Source organism: Fragaria vesca, linkage group LG3 (genome assembly GCF_000184155.1).
Source record: "Fragaria vesca subsp. vesca linkage group LG3, FraVesHawaii_1.0, whole genome shotgun sequence".
In the NCBI taxonomy this organism is placed as follows: Eukaryota; Viridiplantae; Streptophyta; class Magnoliopsida; order Rosales; family Rosaceae; genus Fragaria; species Fragaria vesca.
Window position 1 is genome coordinate 187,280 of NC_020493.1, and position 17,323 is coordinate 204,602.

The 17,323-nt window shown below is 40.0% G+C and overlaps 3 protein-coding genes and 1 non-coding gene across 4 annotated transcripts; 3 read left to right on the plus strand and 1 right to left on the minus strand.

Annotated features, from left to right (window-relative positions):
• Window positions 1–336: 336 nt before the first annotated feature.
• Window positions 337–2,158, minus strand: LOC101309802 (probable xyloglucan endotransglucosylase/hydrolase protein 8-like). The gene is made up of 4 exons (XM_004293214.1): window positions 1,901–2,158; window positions 1,704–1,804; window positions 1,377–1,579; window positions 337–889 (listed from the first exon to the last, which is right to left on the minus strand). The coding sequence occupies exons 1-4, from the start codon at window positions 2,100–2,102 to the stop codon at window positions 487–489; spliced, it is 909 nt and encodes a 302-aa protein (XP_004293262.1). The 5' UTR covers window positions 2,103–2,158; the 3' UTR covers window positions 337–486.
• Window positions 2,159–6,023: 3,865 nt separating this feature from the next.
• Window positions 6,024–14,541, plus strand: LOC101291509 (F-box protein SKIP24-like). Its single transcript, XM_004295202.1, has 6 exons — window positions 6,024–6,267; window positions 10,404–11,160; window positions 11,416–11,531; window positions 14,132–14,191; window positions 14,298–14,378; window positions 14,524–14,541. The coding sequence occupies exons 1-6, from the start codon at window positions 6,229–6,231 to the stop codon at window positions 14,539–14,541; spliced, it is 1,071 nt and encodes a 356-aa protein (XP_004295250.1). The 5' UTR covers window positions 6,024–6,228.
• On the plus strand, window positions 8,110–9,440 carry LOC101310093 (probable dolichyl-diphosphooligosaccharide--protein glycosyltransferase subunit 3B-like). Its single transcript, XM_004293215.1, has one exon. It carries the CDS (start codon window positions 8,187–8,189, stop codon window positions 9,228–9,230), a length of 1,044 nt encoding a protein of 347 aa, XP_004293263.1. The 5' UTR covers window positions 8,110–8,186; the 3' UTR covers window positions 9,231–9,440.
• Window positions 13,602–15,743, plus strand: LOC101310382. Its single transcript, XR_184173.1, has 7 exons — window positions 13,602–13,647; window positions 14,132–14,244; window positions 14,331–14,413; window positions 14,524–14,669; window positions 14,879–14,996; window positions 15,464–15,514; window positions 15,621–15,743. It is a non-coding gene; the product is annotated as an uncharacterized LOC101310382 (transcript).
• The last annotated feature ends 1,580 nt before the right edge of the window (window positions 15,744–17,323 follow it).

Sequence of the window (17,323 nt, forward strand, 5' to 3'; positions counted from 1 at the left end):
TTAATTTTTTATCTCTTTGGAGTAGGTTGCTCCCAGGGATCTGTTTTGTAATTAGTCTTTTAGCATAAAAAAAAAAGTTCGTTAAATAACCAACATGCTTCCGATGTTTGAGTTCTAATATTTGTATCTCTTTTCTCAATTCTAAAGTGAAAGGAAACAATTATTTGCACATGATGAATTCGTTAATAAATGTTACTTTAATAATAGTTTTTTCTTATAAACAAGTTCAGATTTCAACCGTTTTTACAAGTGTTTTGTGAGTTTCTTTGACTGTCTAGAGTTTAAACTTGATTTCCTAGAAGCTGATATTTTGAAAATGCCGAATAACTTACACTTGAAGAAGAAGGAGAACAATAATTTTATTGAACAAATTCAATTAAATAAATTTAATAAGAGATTCCATAACCAAAAAAACAGATGGCATACAGATACACATCTTAGTCTATCCCCATACGGCCATACTCAAAACTCTACAACTTCACAGTATCATTCCCATGGACTCAATGAACACTCCACTGGCAATGTTGGGAACCTTTCAGAATCCTTGCAATAATCATAAACAACAAGATTTCTTTGAATCCAAGCATAGTCCATTTTCTGAGAATCTGAAAGGTGCCAAGCATCATATTGATCCCACCAGTTCTCTGTTGTTGTGGACACACATTTTGGGTATGGATCTTCCCACTGGCACGCATCAACATTGAAGTCCTTGTAGGAAGACACAAATGGAGATTTTTTCCAGTCTGTCTTCTCAAGTCCACCTCTCGTCGCCCATTCGTCGGCATTCCATATGCTGGAGAACAAGTACATGGGTTTCTCGTTGGGGAAGAAGTTGTTTGCTTCACCATTGTTCTTGAACACCCTTACGGGAACTTTGTCAACAAAAAAACTGCAAATAAAATCCATTGCAAGACACTGTTAGTTCTAATCAACCTTATATACTAATGTAGCAACTTAGAAAATTTTAAGTGCCAACATTTAGGAGCTAGGGGCTGGTGTGGAGTAGCCTGCACTCAACATTTGGCGTACTATTGCTTTGTTACTCTCTCAAGGGTGAGAGGCAAGATTCACTGAAATGCACGAGTGAACTTGGCTTCTTTCTTGTTTAAGTTAGTTTGTTAATATTTTCATCATTATGCAAAGTAAGAGCCTAAAGATCATTGATTTATGGTACTAATAAATGGCAGAATCACAAAACAAGGAGCATGTGAGTATGTGACAGACACATTACATCTCTTTGGGACTTGCAGCATGTGAGTATATACATGTGCCAGCAGATATAAAATGAAAGGTACATAACTATATATGAGCCTGGATGAAATAGAAGGATCACAAAATTATAAAAGAGAAGCTTGCTGAGGCCAAGAGGGACTTACACAATCTGATTATTGTTCCAAAGAATTGAATAGCTATGATAATCCTCAGTGGGGTCAAACCAAAGGCTGTGCCTCATCTCACGGTTCCCAGTTCCATTCTTGTAAACATTTGTCTGAATCAGATAAGGCTGCCCACTTCTATTCCCCAAGAACTCAAAATCTAGCTCATCTCTGGTTGGCCCTGCTCCATTTTCAGTACACATCTGCAGCACCATTTGAAAACAGTTTCAAACACATAAATTTGTTCCAAGTACACAATTGTACAAACACTAAAATAGGAGTATGATTTACTTCCATAAATGAATGCAGTGAAAATTTGAGACTTACGTAATAAGCTGTCACTACACCAGCAGAGTCACCTCCAACCAACTTGAGCTTCATGCTGAACCAACCAAACCTGTACTTCTGTTTCGTTTGAAAACCGCAACCTATTCAACAAGAGATGCTTGTTTTATCAGTACAAATGGAAACTTTTCAAACTAGTCTCTGAAAACATTGATATTGAAACTGTTGATTCTTTTTACCCGTATTGTTGTCGAGCGAGAGGTACCAGATCTTCCCATCTGCAGAGGTTTTGAAATGCTCTTCAGACCACATTATCTCGAAATTGTCTTCAAAAGTAGTTGATGGTGCAGCTGATGCATATGAACAACAACAAGCAGCAACCATGAAAGCTGCTATGTAAAAAAGACTAGCTGCCATTGGAGAAGATGCCCTTCTTTCCATTATGGAGGGAGAGAATTAATCTGAGATTGGGGAGCTTCTTTCAGCTCGATCTTCTCAGAAGGAAGAAGAGCGGTGCATTAATAAATGGTGGTCACAATTTGAAAATGACTCGGAGGAAAAGGCTATAACAGGAAACCAAAGTATTCACATTTCTTTGTCTGCTCAATCATTGCATCTGACATATGAATGGCAAAGGCTGAAGTGCCCAAAAATGACTACTACTTGTTAACTTAAGAGAAAATTGGGTAAACCAGAAGAGAATGCATATGTTATTCTGAAGAAGCCAGGCTGCTATTAAATGGACTTTGGCAATTGGGAGAATGAAAAATGAATGTGGGACCATGTGTTACATATATGAACATGATGGGATGTGATTGATCATTCAATAATCGAAAGTTCTTGGATCTAAGACAACTGGATTTGGCTGTCGGTAAATGCAGCAACTCATATTGGTAGGTCTCTAGAGTCTTTTTACTTCTACGATATTTCCGAGCCAGTGATGCTCCGAAGCATAATAGTAACAGAATTTCTTCTTTACTTTTGTATCAAATGCAACGGCGAAAAGTAAAATCACAAGAGAAAGAAGGAGGAAATGTAATAGAATTTCTTCTTTACATTTGTATCAAATGCACTTTAGACTAAAATCGATGTCAAAAGAGCAGACAAGGATGAAAGAAGGAGCTGATGAAATCTGATTTGGTCAATAATACAAGAGAAAGCACCCTAAAAAGGCTAAGATTCTCCTTTAGTATCTTGTCCGCACTACTTTGAGAATTCTCTTTCTGTCGGTTTTCATTTGTTTTCTGTGAGAAAAACACAGTAAATCACATTAAACAAGATTAGTTAGTGGAAATGGTGAAAGTTTTTCCCCAATTAGAGGTTGCTTTCTTGGTAATAAACATGACCAACATGCTTAAACACCATAACCAATAAAGGAGAAAGGATATGCTACAAGCCTGCAATGAGTATGATAAACTATGTCTTTCAAGTTTTTCCAGCATACTTGAAAGTACTTGGAAAATGAAAAACACTCTCATGTGGGAAACCAAGCAAGAAGTATAATAATGAATAGAAGTAGATTTGAGTAAAACCAACCTTGAAACATTGACTTAGATACATTCACATGCTAAGCCAGGAAGTTATAGGGAGGCCACCACCAATGGAATAATAGAGGAGATTATCATTAAAGGAGTGAGTGTGATATCAAAAGTAGCTAGCAATAAGTGATGTGAGGAAAAAGTAGCTGTTCATTTGTTCATCAGCAAAGCAAATATGTGCCTAGATATTTTGGCTTCATTGGCAAAATTTGGAAGGTAGAAAGTACCTTGTTGAGTCTTTTGTGGCTAATAATGGACTTGGGATTATGTGGGTCTGGCATCATCTTTCGCATATTCTCAAAGGCTCAGACTAGGGGTGGGCATAAAGCCCGTTGGAGAGAAAAAGCTCGATCCTGACCGGTCGGTCTGACCGGGTCGGGCCGGGCTTTTTACCGGTCCCTATTATGTTTATTGGCTGTCCGGGCCGGGCCTGTTTATAACCGGTCTGGGCCCGGGTCTTGTTTTTGGAAACAAAAAAAAGCCCGAAAGCCCGACTAATACACATGTCATATTTCTATTGGGTGTTTCTAAGGATCTACGATAATAGAATGAGCTCAACCACATAGGATTTGTGATCAAAGACCTAACTAAATTGAAAGGGTCAAACTCTCTCAGAGTCTCAGTCTTGCTCTCGGCCTCTCGCACTCTCGCTATCGCACACTCGCACTCGCACACTCTCTCAGTCTCGCACAGTCGCACCCTTGCACACACCGGAAAGTAGCTCGACCAAAGGTCTACTCCTGTCTCTCTCTCTCTCTCTCTCTCTTCGTAGTTCATATCTGTGATTCTGAATTTGAGATTGGCTTTGATTATAATATGGGTTCTTGTTTCTTGTTTTGATCGACTCTTCTAGAGAAGATGATTTACAGAAAGTAAGGCTCTTCCTGGAATTGGGGTTTCGTTGCTCTTCGGCCTCTTCCTAGTACGAGTTTTCCGGCGAGTTCTCTTGATATGGTTTCCTTCCTCTTTTCCGGCAAGTTTTCCTTTAACTTCTCAGTTTAGATAGATGGTGATGGTGATTGAAGTTTATTGACTTTAGTTGAACTGTTGAAGTGTTTCTCTGCCCTTGACTGGTTTTGTTTAAGTGTTGAATGACTTGAATCTGTGTAGCTGGTTTTTGCCTTTTTGGTTTTGCAATCATAATTATTTTGCAATCATATCTCCTTACCGTGCACAAGTAGACCTCTTGAAAGAACGTTTCAAGAGTACTTTCAAAGTAGACTCTGAGAAAGAAGTGGAAATCACTACTGTTGATGGTTGTCAAGTTACCCATTTTTGAAGTACCAGATGTCTTTAGGTAATGACATAATGTAATATGGATGGAGTTGTCCGCATATAGGAAATGCCATTTAGTATTGCATAGATTCATCCAAATGCTTGACGTGTAATCAAGTATGAAAAAATAATTTAAAATTAATTGTAAAAAATGTTTACTACTGGTCATATGATGGTTCTAATGCTGTAGTATAAGTGAAGATATCTAATGTTTTCTTTCAGGGACTTGAAAAGGATATTGCAATATTTTCTTGTGTTTCACTGTAATTGTGATTTGTTAATAATTGTGAACTGTGAGTTTGTATATATATGGATATGTGAATAATTGTGATTTTGTGCACTATGAGTTTGTATCTTCATGACTTCATTGTTGTTTGGTTGAGTTTTGCTATTGCAGATTTGTAGTTGAGCTGTCAGTTCACTCAGTTGTGTGCATTGTGCAGTGTGTTGAACTTTTAATCTTTCACATTTCAGTGATTTCATAGTATAAGAATGCAGATTATGCAGAATCATAGATTGCATTGCAGAAATGCAGAATCATTCAAAAATCAGGTTATCAGGCCCGCAAGCCCGACAGGACAGGCCCGGTTCTTGCCGGTTCGGGCTTTTACCAGGCTTTTTTTGGGCCCTGAATTTGAAACAATAAAACCGGGCCCGGTTGGAGTGTGTCCGGTCCGGGCCCGGGCCCTGTAAAATAGGTGTCGGGCTCAGCCCGTGCCCAACCCTAGCTCAGACAATTGCTGGTGTGTGTATTCTACTATCAAAAGTCGACCATGCTAGCTTACGTTGCTCGTCTAATTGTTCATGTCTCATTTTCTTTGAAACAAATTCATCATACATATTGTCTCATACCTTGACAAAAAATATCAAAACATATCAAGTAAACATGATTTCATATCTAGTTACACTAACCTGATTGTAAATTTATAATTGAGACAATTCCAAAGTTCCCAACTATTGTCCTCAAATTTTTAGAAGACGAGCAAAACATTTATTTTCTTACTCTTTTACACATTATCTTAACTTTTTTGAGACAATTCATCGAACACTTTATCTTCACACGTATAATAAACACCGCAAAAACACACATAAACGTCTATCAATCTGTTTGAACACTTTGTGAACATTAGTGAGCACACATCGCTGTCACACTCCCTTATCTAGTCTCTTGTTAAACGGTTCTTCAGCTATGTTTCTGCAGCATTGGTAGCTTTGTTGAAGAGAGGGTTCATAATCTAGGTTTGGGCTTACATTGTCCTCAACTCAAACACCACAACCCAAAGGTGTTCGCTTTTAAAGCCCAAAGCCCAAAGGTGTTTGCTTTTAAAGGTGTTTGCACTCTCCAAAACATAGAAGCAGAAGTGCAGAACAGAGCCACTTCAAACACCAAATGCTTCTTCTTCTTCTTCGCAAACCTTACTCCACAACTTCCAGTACTTCCCACACTTGGAGAACCCACATCAAACAAGCTCACCTAGCCTCCCAAATCTCCTCGATTCTCTTACAGAGACGCAACTGGGTTCCACTCCTCCAAAACCTCAACCTCCCCAAACTACACCCTCCTCTCTTTCTCCAAATCCTCCACAAAACCAAGCAAAACCCACAACTCTCTTTGGATTTCTTCAACTGGGCCAAGTCCCATTTACGTTTCGAACCAGACCTCAAGTCCCACTGCCAAATCATCCAACTCTCACTCGGGTCTGGCCTCATCCGACCCGCCAAACCCATCATGGACACACTAATCCAGACCCATCATGTTTCCAAGCTTATACAGTCCATGGTTCAGGTTACAGGTACAGATTCTCTATCTAATGTCTTAAGTTTTGTGCTTGGTTGCTATGCAAGAAAGGGTTTGGTTAAAGAAGGCATAGAGGTTTATAGAGAAATGAGTGTTATTGGTTGTGTGCCTTCAGTTTTAGCTTGCAATGCATTGCTTGATGCAATGAGGCAAGGAAATGAGACTAGATTGGCTTGGTGTTTCTATGGGGTTATGATCAGAAATGGGGTTTTACCAGACCAGTTTACATGGTCTCTGGTTGCTCAGTTTCTCTGTAAAGATGGGAAATTTGAAAGGATTATTAGACTTTTAGATTTGGGTGTTTGTAATTCTATGTTTTATAGTCTTCTTGTGGATGGTTATAGCCAAAGTGGGAATTTTGATGCTGCATTTTGCTACTTGGAGAAAATGAGTGATGGGAAATTGGAATCTGGTTTTAGTACTTATATTTCTGTTCTTGATGGGGCGTGTAAACTTGGGGAAGTGGAAGTGGTTGAAAGGGTAATGAGGATTATGGTGGAGAAAAAATTGCTTTCGGAGAGTCCTGTATCGGAGTATGATTCAGTTATTAAGAAGCTTTGTGATTTGGAGAAAACTTATGCGGCGGAGATGTTATTTAAGAAAGCGTGTGATGAGAAAATTGAATTACAAAATGCTACTTATGGATGTATCCTGCAGGCATTGACTAAAGGTATGAGAATAGTGGAAGCTATTCGGGTGTATCGGGTGGTTTGTGAGAGGGGAATTGTAGTGGATGATAGTAGTTATTATGCATTTGCTAATGTTCTTTGCAAGGAAGAGCGATCTGAGGAGGGTTTCGACTTGTTAATGGATGTTATAAGAAGAGGGTTTAGTCCTTGTGCATTAGAATTGTCTGGATTTATATCATTTCTATGTGGCAAGCGTAGATGGAGAGAAGCCGAAAATCTGTTGAATTCAGTACTAGACAAAGAGCTACTACCGGATTTGACTTCTTGTTCCTCATTAGTACGACATTACTGCTCTACAAGACGGATTAATTCAGCTATGGCATTGCACAGTAAGATTGAAAAACTGAATGGCAGTTTGGATGTGACAACTTACAATGTACTTCTTGCTGGGCTGTTTGCAGCAAGGAGAGTCGAAGAAGCAGTGAAAGTGTTTGATTACATGAAAACTCACAACTTGGTTAGCAGTGAAAGCTTTACGATCATGATTCGCGGGCTTTGTCAAGTAAAGGAACTGAGGAAGGCCATGAAAATTCATGATGAAATGTTGAAGATGGGACTTAAGCCTCCTGCAGCCACTTACAAACGTTTGATATATGGATTCAAGCCTTGATATGTGGATTCAAGTAAACCTGGATGAGCAGCCACAATCATAATTGGCCTGCTTTTGTCATGTAAAAGAGCTGAGAAAGGCCATGAAACCTCAGATGAAATCTTGCATGAGAACACACAAACTGATGAGCAAATGATAGCTTCTCATTCATGCTCAGCGGGCTTTCTCATGTAAAGGAGCTGAGAAATGCCATGAAAGTTCATGATCACATTTTGAAGATGGGGCTTAAACCTCCTGCAGCCACTTACACTCGTCTGATATAACAGATTCATGTAAGCCTTACCTGGGACGACAACTCGAGCAGTTATCGTTCACCGTCTTTGTCGCGTAAAGAAGCTGTTAAAGTTCATGAAAAAACGTTCAAGATCGGTGGCTTAAACCTCCTGCTGCTAGTTCGCTACTAAACACACAAACTACAAATGCTAGTGATGAATGCAAAACCTTTTGCCTTTCAAGTTCTTAAACGACATGTCGTATGAGCATTAAAACGCCTTGTCGTCTAAACCAGAAGAGTCAAGAGTCAACACTCCCCAAGTCTTTGCATTTGAGCTTCTTCTTCTTCATCTTCATCTTCCTCACAAAATCAAAACCCCCAATTTTCCTCTCTGCAAAAAAATGAGGAAAACCCTAACCCTAACAATGTCTCCAATTCCCAAACTACCCCTCCTCCTCCTCCTCATCTCCGCCCTCCTCTCCCTCACCGCCTCCGCCGAATCGGACCTCGTCTCGGAGCTCCAGTCCCTCCAATCCCGATCCAAATCCGGCGTCATCCGCCTCACCGACCACTCCGTCTCCCGCTTCCTCACCTCCACCTCTCGCCCCTTCTCCCTCCTCATCTTCTTCGACGCCGCCAAGCTCCACGAGAAGTCGGAGCTCCACCTCACCGACCTCCGCCGCGAGTTCGGCCTCGTCGCCGAGTCCTTCATCTCCAACAACGCCGACCCCGCCTCCCCGTCCCACTCAAAGCTCTTCTTCTGCGACGTCGAGTTTCAGGACTCGCAGAGCAGCTTCGCCTTGTTCGGAGTCAACTCCCTGCCCCATATCCGCCTCGTCGGGCCGGGTCAGAACCCGAAAGAGTCCCTCCAGATGGAGCAGGGCGATTTCGCTAGACTCGCTGAGTCAATGTCCGAGTTCATCGAGTCGAAAACCAAGCTTACGGTTGGACCGATCCACCGGCCGCCGATGTTCTCCCGGAACCAGATCATCCTCGCCGTCATGGCGTGGCTGATCTGGACGCCGTTCATTGTCAAGAAGGCGATCACAGGGAGGACTCTGCTTCATGATCCCAGGGTTTGGTTGAGTGGAGCGGTTTTCGTGTACTTCTTCAGTGTTTCGGGTGCTATGCATAACATTATCAGGAAAATGCCGATGTTTTTGGTTGACCGGAACGATCCCTCGAAGCTGGTTTTCTTCTATCAAGGCTCGGGAATGCAGCTCGGAACAGAGGGGTTTGCTGTTGGGTTCTTGTACACCATTGTGGGGCTGCTGCTGGCGTTTCTTACTAGAGTGCTTGTGAAGGTGAGGAATGTCAATGCGCAGCGGGTTGTTATGCTTGTGGCGCTGGCGGTTTCGTTTTGGGCTGTGAAGAAGGTGGTGTCTTTGGATAACTGGAAGACCGGGTATGGTATCCATGCTTTCTGGCCTACGAGCTGGAACTGAGCTTGGTGAGGATGCGGGGGTTCTATGAAAGGTGACTTACATTTATGCTTAGAGAAAAACTTTGAGAATGAATTCGGGATAAAGATTTGATATGTTGAATGCTGCTTTGGCAGCCTGCAGGGCTTACGTTATGTTTAAATACTTACAAAACTATGTGTTCGTAAACTTTCTGAGTTTGATTACATGCTTTACATTTATGACGTTATGTGCTCTGTCTGTCTCTTTATGCTGTCTTAGGCTTTGAATTGCTTTAGAATTTATATACTTTCTGGTTCAAAGTAGCTTAAAAGCTGATAACTTGTCTCACTGTATGCGTAAATGTGTATGCTTTGCGCACTGCTGTTTCTTCTCTTGTTGAATGGTGTTATACTGTGTTAATGAAGGCTGCTTGGTTCATGGTTCCACTGCTTATAACCTTGAACCTGGACTGTCGGGATGTAATTTGCTTATGGTAGCTTTTGGTTCAATGTGCTTGAATACCAACCCCATTCAGCTTAAAGTATGATAGCAAGGTCTATGAAATAAATTTTTGGTCTAAGGTTTAAGGTAGCATAGAACTTTAGTGAAGTTGGTTGGGTAGTTTTATATAAATGCAAGGGGAACCGTTGAAAGTTATTTTGAAGACAAGTTGGAGGAGAGAAACTCTCAACTTGAGATGTTTTGGAAGTGACCTATGTTTCTTAGTTTCTTCCCAATTTCCTTATGATACATGTTGTATAGTGATCTTGACTGCATTTCAGCCAATATGGTGAATTGACTGATATGTGACTATTGAATCTGCATTAGAAGTTGGAGCTAGTCTTCTGCTTAGCCTAGTACTGCCTAGTAACTTTGAAGAAATCGAACCTTAATTATGTTTAGCAAAAGCGTGTTGTGTAGATGGAAGGGTCTATTTCTTGTAATCTGATTGTTTGGTTCGATCAAGTTCAGACTTTTGGGTACTAGTGTATGTTAGGCTTTGTATCAGGGTTGGTATCTTGTTGCAGATAAGCTACTTGTTCACTATCTTGCCATACAGTTCGTATTGATGCAATGAACTTTGCTTACGGTTTGGTAGAAGGAAATCTTCTGGAATCTCTATAATATTTGTCAAAGGACTTAATTTACTGTGATCAATATTCCTTAATGGTTTGTTTACTTATTTCGAATGGCTGCGTTAACTACCACAAACAGTTGCGAAGATGGAAGTGGCCTCCGTTCAATTTACCAGAAGCAGGAGAGGGGTGTGAGGATATGATGATGTTGGTTATCCCAGACAAGCTGTGGAGGCGAGTCTTAGAAATCGGGGGGTTGAGCTACAAAGACCTCTGCTGTGTATCAATCACCTGCTGGCGCATCCACCGACTATCCGATGAGGATCTTCTCTGGTCCCGCATCCTCTCCTCCGATTTCCCTCCTCATTCCTCTTCTTCGTCCTCCTCTAAATCTCTCTATAAACTCAGATTTGAGAGAGATCGGGATAAGAGAAAGGTGACCCATCAAAGAGCGGTGTTGAGGAAGGAGAGCCAGATTATTGAACATTCCCGAAAGCTCCGGGATATGGAGACCCGATTGGCCCAAGAGACCGACAGAATGCGAGCCACTCTTGTTGAACTCTCCAATTTTCACAAGGTCAGGCAAGCTTCTTCACTAGCATTGAATAATGTGTGGCAGCGAGAGATAACTAGGGGTCGACAAAAACAAATAGTGGAGCAATGCGTTGTACCAGCTGAGTCTCGGCACCATGCCCTTGAAATGGAGCTTAGGCTCTGTAAGATGCTGATTTCAGGGTTAGAAAAGGCGTGTAAAGATGAGAAGCGACGGCTTGGTTTGGTTGAACAAGAGTTGCAACCTATGAGATATCACCCCTTACGAGATCAGAAGCCACTGATTCCAGGGGATGCTCAATGTACTGGCAAGAGCAAAAAGTTGAAAAGATTTCATGGCCAAGGTAAGAAAATCACTTCTTGGTGAGCAAAAAATCTTGACTGGTAAACAAGTATATGTATCTTGATTATTGATGTATAAGAATCATATGACTGAACTAGTGAACAAGCTTCGGCGGGAATACGTATCCTTGTTATAGTATGCCTCTGGTGTTTGAGACGGTCAAAAATTAAAACACACTATTGGGTTTGCTGAGATTTTACTACTTGCTTATCAGATTCATGGGTTTATTTGGTTATCTGCTATCTGGTATACCCAGGAATCTGTTTGTCTTGTCGTCATCCTTCTTCCTCATCAGATTACATTGTCATGGTTGACTCGATTAGGTTCCAAGTTATTGAACAATACGGTCCAGCAATAGAACTTCGAGTCAATGTGAGTACTAAGTGATGTGAACAGAAAACAATAACATTGTTATAAGAGGTGGTTATTCGGACCTCTAAATTTGCTCATTATACCTCTTATTCTCTCTACACCTTATTTTTATTTTTTAATACAAGCATTTGCTCATTATATCTCATTTCAAATTTCTAAAATAACCTTAGTTATTTATAGACATATATTTCAACCAATTAATTACCTCTTATTCACTTAATAGACCTCTCATTCTTTGTTGTTTTTTTCCTTTTTGTTTTTCAACATCCATCATCCTTACCTTCATTTTTTGATTATTTTTTTCATGCAAGAAAATGTTCTATCATGAACTATTCTATATATCTTTTTAATTGTTTTTCTCTTTTGTAAGTGTTTTTTTTTTTCCATTTTTTTTTTCTTTTGAATAATTTGATCTCTATTTTGTACCTCATAATAAATTATTTCAATAAATATATATTTTCAATAACAGATATATCTTAAATTTTTTTTTTATATGCACCTTGCAAGTATATATGCACCTTGCAAGTATATACGTTCAACATGTATGATAATACAAAGTTTTATGTCACATGATCGATATTGATTATTTTTTTAGCTCTTATAAACTATATGTATGCTTTAATAAAAAGAAATTAGAAAACAAAAATATATAAAGAAAATAATAAAGAATGGAATCAATTATTATTGAATTGGAAAGTCTAAAGAGAATAAATATAATATTTTCTTTTGTATAATTAATCATTATTGTCCTTAATAGTCATTGTGTATGAGGATGTATACGTTATTTAATAATTCACAATAAAATGAGGTCTAGTGAGCAAATTTAAAGATCTCAATAACCGCACTCTTGTTATAAGCTACAACACGTACAATTGTTATGAACACGTACAGTTGTTATGAACTAGTCATGCTATTCTGATTTGTATCCATTGTCATTCACACTAAATAAATTAACCGATATACATGATCATTTACTCATGCTTTGCATTCATTGTCATTCATGATATTCATGATCATTTACTCATGCTAATTTGCATTCATTATCATTCATACTAGACAACTTTTGGGATATATATATATATAACGTCCAAACAATACACACAAACTTGATATAAGATATGAGATTTGTTATACAGTTTTCTAGTTGTACTCTACAAACTCTTCGAATAGCAATTTTTAAAAAAAAAACTAACTAAATAGATACTACCATGTATAGAAGTGGATGAAATATTGGAGGAAACTTAAATATTAAATATTATGATATAAACTTGTATAAGATATGGGATCGGGTTGTAGATTTTTTTAATTTGTTATACAGTTTTTTAGTTTTGCTCTACAAACTCTTCGAGTAACAATTCAAAGAAATATATGATCTACCATGTATATGTAGTGGAGAAAACTTAAATATTTACCCGATAGGTATTGTACTAGTTGCTTAAATGATAAACTTGAGTTATCAAATTTCGATTGGAATTGAAACTGCGACATGGTGATCAAACAATAAAATTTGTGGAATGACTTAATTTGCTGCGATCAATATTCCTTACTTTCTTAATGGTTTGTTTACTTATTTAGAATGGCTGCTACTACCATGCAACTAGACTCCATAAGAACTGACCCTTCTCCTTGGATTAACACCAACTCTCATCCTCAGATCCTCTCTCCTTTGCACTTATCTCATACACTCCCTGAAAGCTTCATTCCTCAGCTCGAAGAAGATGGAAAACCAAGAATTCAACTCCAACCTCAGCGCAAAAGAGGGCAACATCTTCAAATCAGTGGCTTCATTCGCAAGCCGAGAGAAGATGGCCCCTAAATTTACAAAGCCGAAGCTTGATAGAACATATTCACCCGTCCCCTGCATTTGAATGAAAATATGCTTTAAAAAAATTAAAAAGAATCGCAGGCTGGGCTAAACATAGAAGAATTGGGCTTTTAGCCGGATCTGGGACAAGTGGGCCTACGCGGGTTGGGGGGTCGCTGATAAAAAACGAAGAGACCCTCTCGCCGTCTGATTTGATGGGATTTGGAGAGACTGACTCGTCGGGGTTAGAAACGGAGGAGATCAACTGCTGGGTTCGCTGAGATTTTACTATTTGCGTATCCGATTCATCTGGTATAATACCCAGGACTCTGTTTTGTTTCTAAAGGCGTAACTCTGATTTTATGTTTGTTTGAATTCAGTTACTTTCATACGAAATCGTGTCTGGTGGAACATGGTTTGCTTTGATTTACCTGCATATAAATCTTTGTTTGAGAATGGATGCATTGCAATGCCCCATCTATGAGCAAACAAAATTGATTTGATAATTGATACTTTGTTGTTGTTTGAAAATGTATGCATCTGTCCCAATATTGAACTGGATGTCATTTACTATATTCCTTGTTACGGACTTACGGTGACATACTGAGCTGCTTTTTCGTTTTTTGTACAAGAATAAGGTGTTGATGGAGTTTGTGTTTGACCTTATGTTCACATTCCATATATATAGTGTCAATAAGGTTTGTGTTTACCCTTAGTGAAGATCAAGTTCGTAGCTTTCCTGTTGTTTAGTTGTTTGCCATCCTACGGTTATCTGATGATGTAATTCTCTTTTCAGGTTTCTAAACAAAAAAGTTCAAGGGGTCCTGAACCTGGTTTATCTTGCTGGAGCCTGGAAGTGAGCGATTATCAAGAGGTGGTGCAACTGGAGGCCGTTTGAAGCAAATGCAGGTCTGTTCCTCTTGAGAATTTGATGTACTTCTGTTATTGGTTTAATGTGTCAGACTGTCATTTCACTTTATGTCTGTAACAACCAGGCTATTGATAAAAGTCTGTCATCCTTAAGCGATGTGATGTTTGTTCTGGCAAGAAGTAGGAGGAGAAGAAGTTTATACTCAAGGTTCTCTTTATAGTTTTTACCAACTGTTGAATGATATGTCTAAAATAGGCTTTCTACTTATTTTGAACTTTGAAGTATTGTTTCTTTTGCTGATCATTATTTGTTGGCAGGAGAGTGCCTACAACTAGCCGCATATCATGAAAACCTACAGGATTGCATTAAATGGTACCTAAAGGTTGAGAAAGAACATCTGCTTGAGGTGGAGAAATGGTTCAGAATTTATTCAATGCTGCTGAAGAGAAGTGTGTGGATACTGGTAAGTTAGTAGCCTTATTATCGGAATTGTCTTCTACAATGTGTTCATCCCACTGACTCAAACTAGTCATGGTTTCCAGTGAATTATGTTCCGCATCTCTATTTTTCCTTAAAAACTATCATGTGTTTTTTTCTGAATCATGTGTCAACAATGAACTGCTTTCCTTAATACTTGTTTGGTTTTTAATTGTTTCATCTTCTTGTCAGAAGCAACAGATTGGGAGGTGGAGATGACGAACATGGTAGATGAACTGGATGCCATAATTTCAAAGCTTACAGACACTAGCTACGCTAGAAGAGTAACTTGCATAGGAAGAATCAGAAGATGGTAAGACTTTTAGTCAAGCAATTGCTTGTTACTTTCAGGGTTACTTTTTACATTGTTCTTTATTTATATCTTTTTTCTTCTCTGGGGATTCGACCAAACATTCATATTCCAAACATCAGGTAATACTTATTTGGATAGTTGCCAGGGATGTAATACATGAAATACAAACATTTCTAGCAAAATCAGGAAAAATGAGTTTTCATATCAACAGTGCTTTGCATTACATGTTCTCTGGAAACTGTAAGGAATGAGGCATAGTTTCTACAGTGCCTTTGCTATACATGATCTCTGGAAACTAAGGAGACCTGAGGTTTCATTCTCATTCTACTGTTGGCATTACATTATCTGTAAACCAACTGTAAAGCTGTGGCTAGTTTAAATGGTAAAACTGAGTTTGAAAGAAAAGCTCAAAACTGAGTTGAAAGGGAAAAGTCTAAAACTGAGTTTTGTAAAAATATTGTTGGCAGGTTTACATCCGTGATCGATCATCTGCAGAATGAAGTGTCAATCTCAGTGGGGTACATCCTGCATTGCTTTGCTTCTTTGGCTCTTGGGCACATACTTCATTACTGTGATGTTTTTGCCTCCAATCTTAAGAGTGATGTCTGATTTCCCTTGGAGCAGTTGCTGTACTGCGGCAGATGTGTAGAAGTAAAGATGACCATGATATGGCATTTCTCTGTTTTCGAACTTTACGGACGCAACTCTTTGAGTCTCAGGATTGCCGGTATTGCTGTACCAAGAACAGAAGTTTGCTTTGTTAGAATGATTTTCACAGACCAAGAAGTACTGAGAAAAGCAGTTAAGGAATACAGCAACAGAAATGATGGATTCTTACAAATGGCTGTAGACCTCTTCTACTGAAGGAGCTTCTCCCAACTCAAACCTGAGGAGTGCCCGGCGATTGCTTCCTGTATCATTCCAGAACAACTGAGGGTAAGCCCAAAAGAACTTTCCATCAATCTGGAACTGAATTTCCCTGCCTAAATCATCATTGAACATCCTTTCGACTGCTGCTGGCCTAGAAAACGTCACGAATGCCTCTCCATCTTCGGGCGAACTCCGAATCTCAACAATGTGCTCCTGGTGATTTACTCTGCAATGTTTCACCATATGAACAAATAATTTACCATGTGACTTGACCTTTTTATTTACTGTACTAGAAGCAGGATACATGAATTACCAAGAACAACTGATATTTTTATTTACTGTACCATGAATTCAAGTGAGACCAACTGTGGATTCTACTTGTTCATCTAATTACGAAGAACAACATGATTCTACTTGGTTACCAAGAACATTGATACATTCCCAGTAATCAATTCTGTCCTAACCGAACCGCCCCCAATTCCCAAAATATCGTCGTTTTCATCTCACTCCTAAATCGGAAAACGCCGAATCGCATGTAAGCGAAAGTACCCATTTCGATTCGACGCTTTCTTTGATTGGTTTTGCCGGGAAAATTGAAGAAGGTAAAACCAGAAATCTTAAACTAAACCTTATATTGATCATGAAAAACAAGAAAAAGCAAGTTGCTATTTACTAACCTCTCCCGGAAAAATAAGTCCAGTTCTGCGCCGGTGATCGGAGCTACCCCTGCCACAAATTTTATGTAGACTGTACGCCGGGTCGGCCGTCCAATTACCCGAACCGGCGGTCCAATTACCCAACCTGGTCCAACAACCAGAGCCTGCTGCGGTCCAGTAGACCGAGGCGGCGGACCAGAAACCGGAGGAGGAGGTCCAGAAACCGGAGGCGGCGGTCCATAAACCGGAGGCGGCGGTCCAAGAAGCCGAACCGGCTGGGCACCACAAACCCGAACCGGCTGCGGGCCAAGAACCCGAACCGGCGGCGGCGGTCCAAGAACCCAAGCCGGAGGCGGTGGTCCAAGAACCTGCGGCACATAATGATCGAGAATCAGAACCGGCGGCCGGTAATCAAAGAATGCCGGAATCGTCACCCAGAGACTTGAAAGAGGAACGACATTGAGTGCTGGGTGGTTCACGGGCTGAAGCATTAAGCTTGCGGCCAAGGGCGGGAGCGTGAATGAATCTCCGGCGGCGGAAGGGGCAACGTTGATGACATGAACGGCGACCGTCGGCCCGTAATGCGGGAACCATAGGAGCGGGTGGTTTTTGGGAAAGAAGATGCAAGGTTGACCGTAGTCCACCGTGATGGGGTGGTGGTAGTTGAGAATGGGGGCGCCGAAGAGAGTGGCTGGGTGATGTTCGAGTGTCCTAACAAGATACTGGTGGGGAAGAACCTCCATGGTTTCTTGCTCTGGTTTCTTGCTCTGGTTTCTTGCTCTGGTGTTTTAGAGGCGGGAA

Coding starts and splice junctions, on each gene's coding strand:
- LOC101309802 (XM_004293214.1), bottom strand. CDS start 2,102: ATGGAAAGAAGGGCATCTTCTCCAATGGCAGCTAGTCTTTTTTACATA. Junction 1,805..1,900: donor CTCGCTCGACAACAATACGG/GTAAAAAGAATC, acceptor CTTGTTGAATAG/GTTGCGGTTTTCAAACGAAA. Junction 1,580..1,703: donor GTGTAGTGACAGCTTATTAC/GTAAGTCTCAAA, acceptor ATGGTGCTGCAG/ATGTGTACTGAAAATGGAGC.
- LOC101291509 (XM_004295202.1), top strand. CDS start 6,229: ATGTTTCCAAGCTTATACAGTCCATGGTTCAGGTTACAG. Junction 11,161..11,415: donor GAAAAGATTTCATGGCCAAG/GTAAGAAAATCA, acceptor TGGTATACCCAG/GAATCTGTTTGTCTTGTCGT. Junction 14,192..14,297: donor TATCTTGCTGGAGCCTGGAA/GTGAGCGATTAT, acceptor TTAATGTGTCAG/ACTGTCATTTCACTTTATGT.
- LOC101310093 (XM_004293215.1), top strand. CDS start 8,187: ATGAGGAAAACCCTAACCCTAACAATGTCTCCAATTCCCAAACTACCC.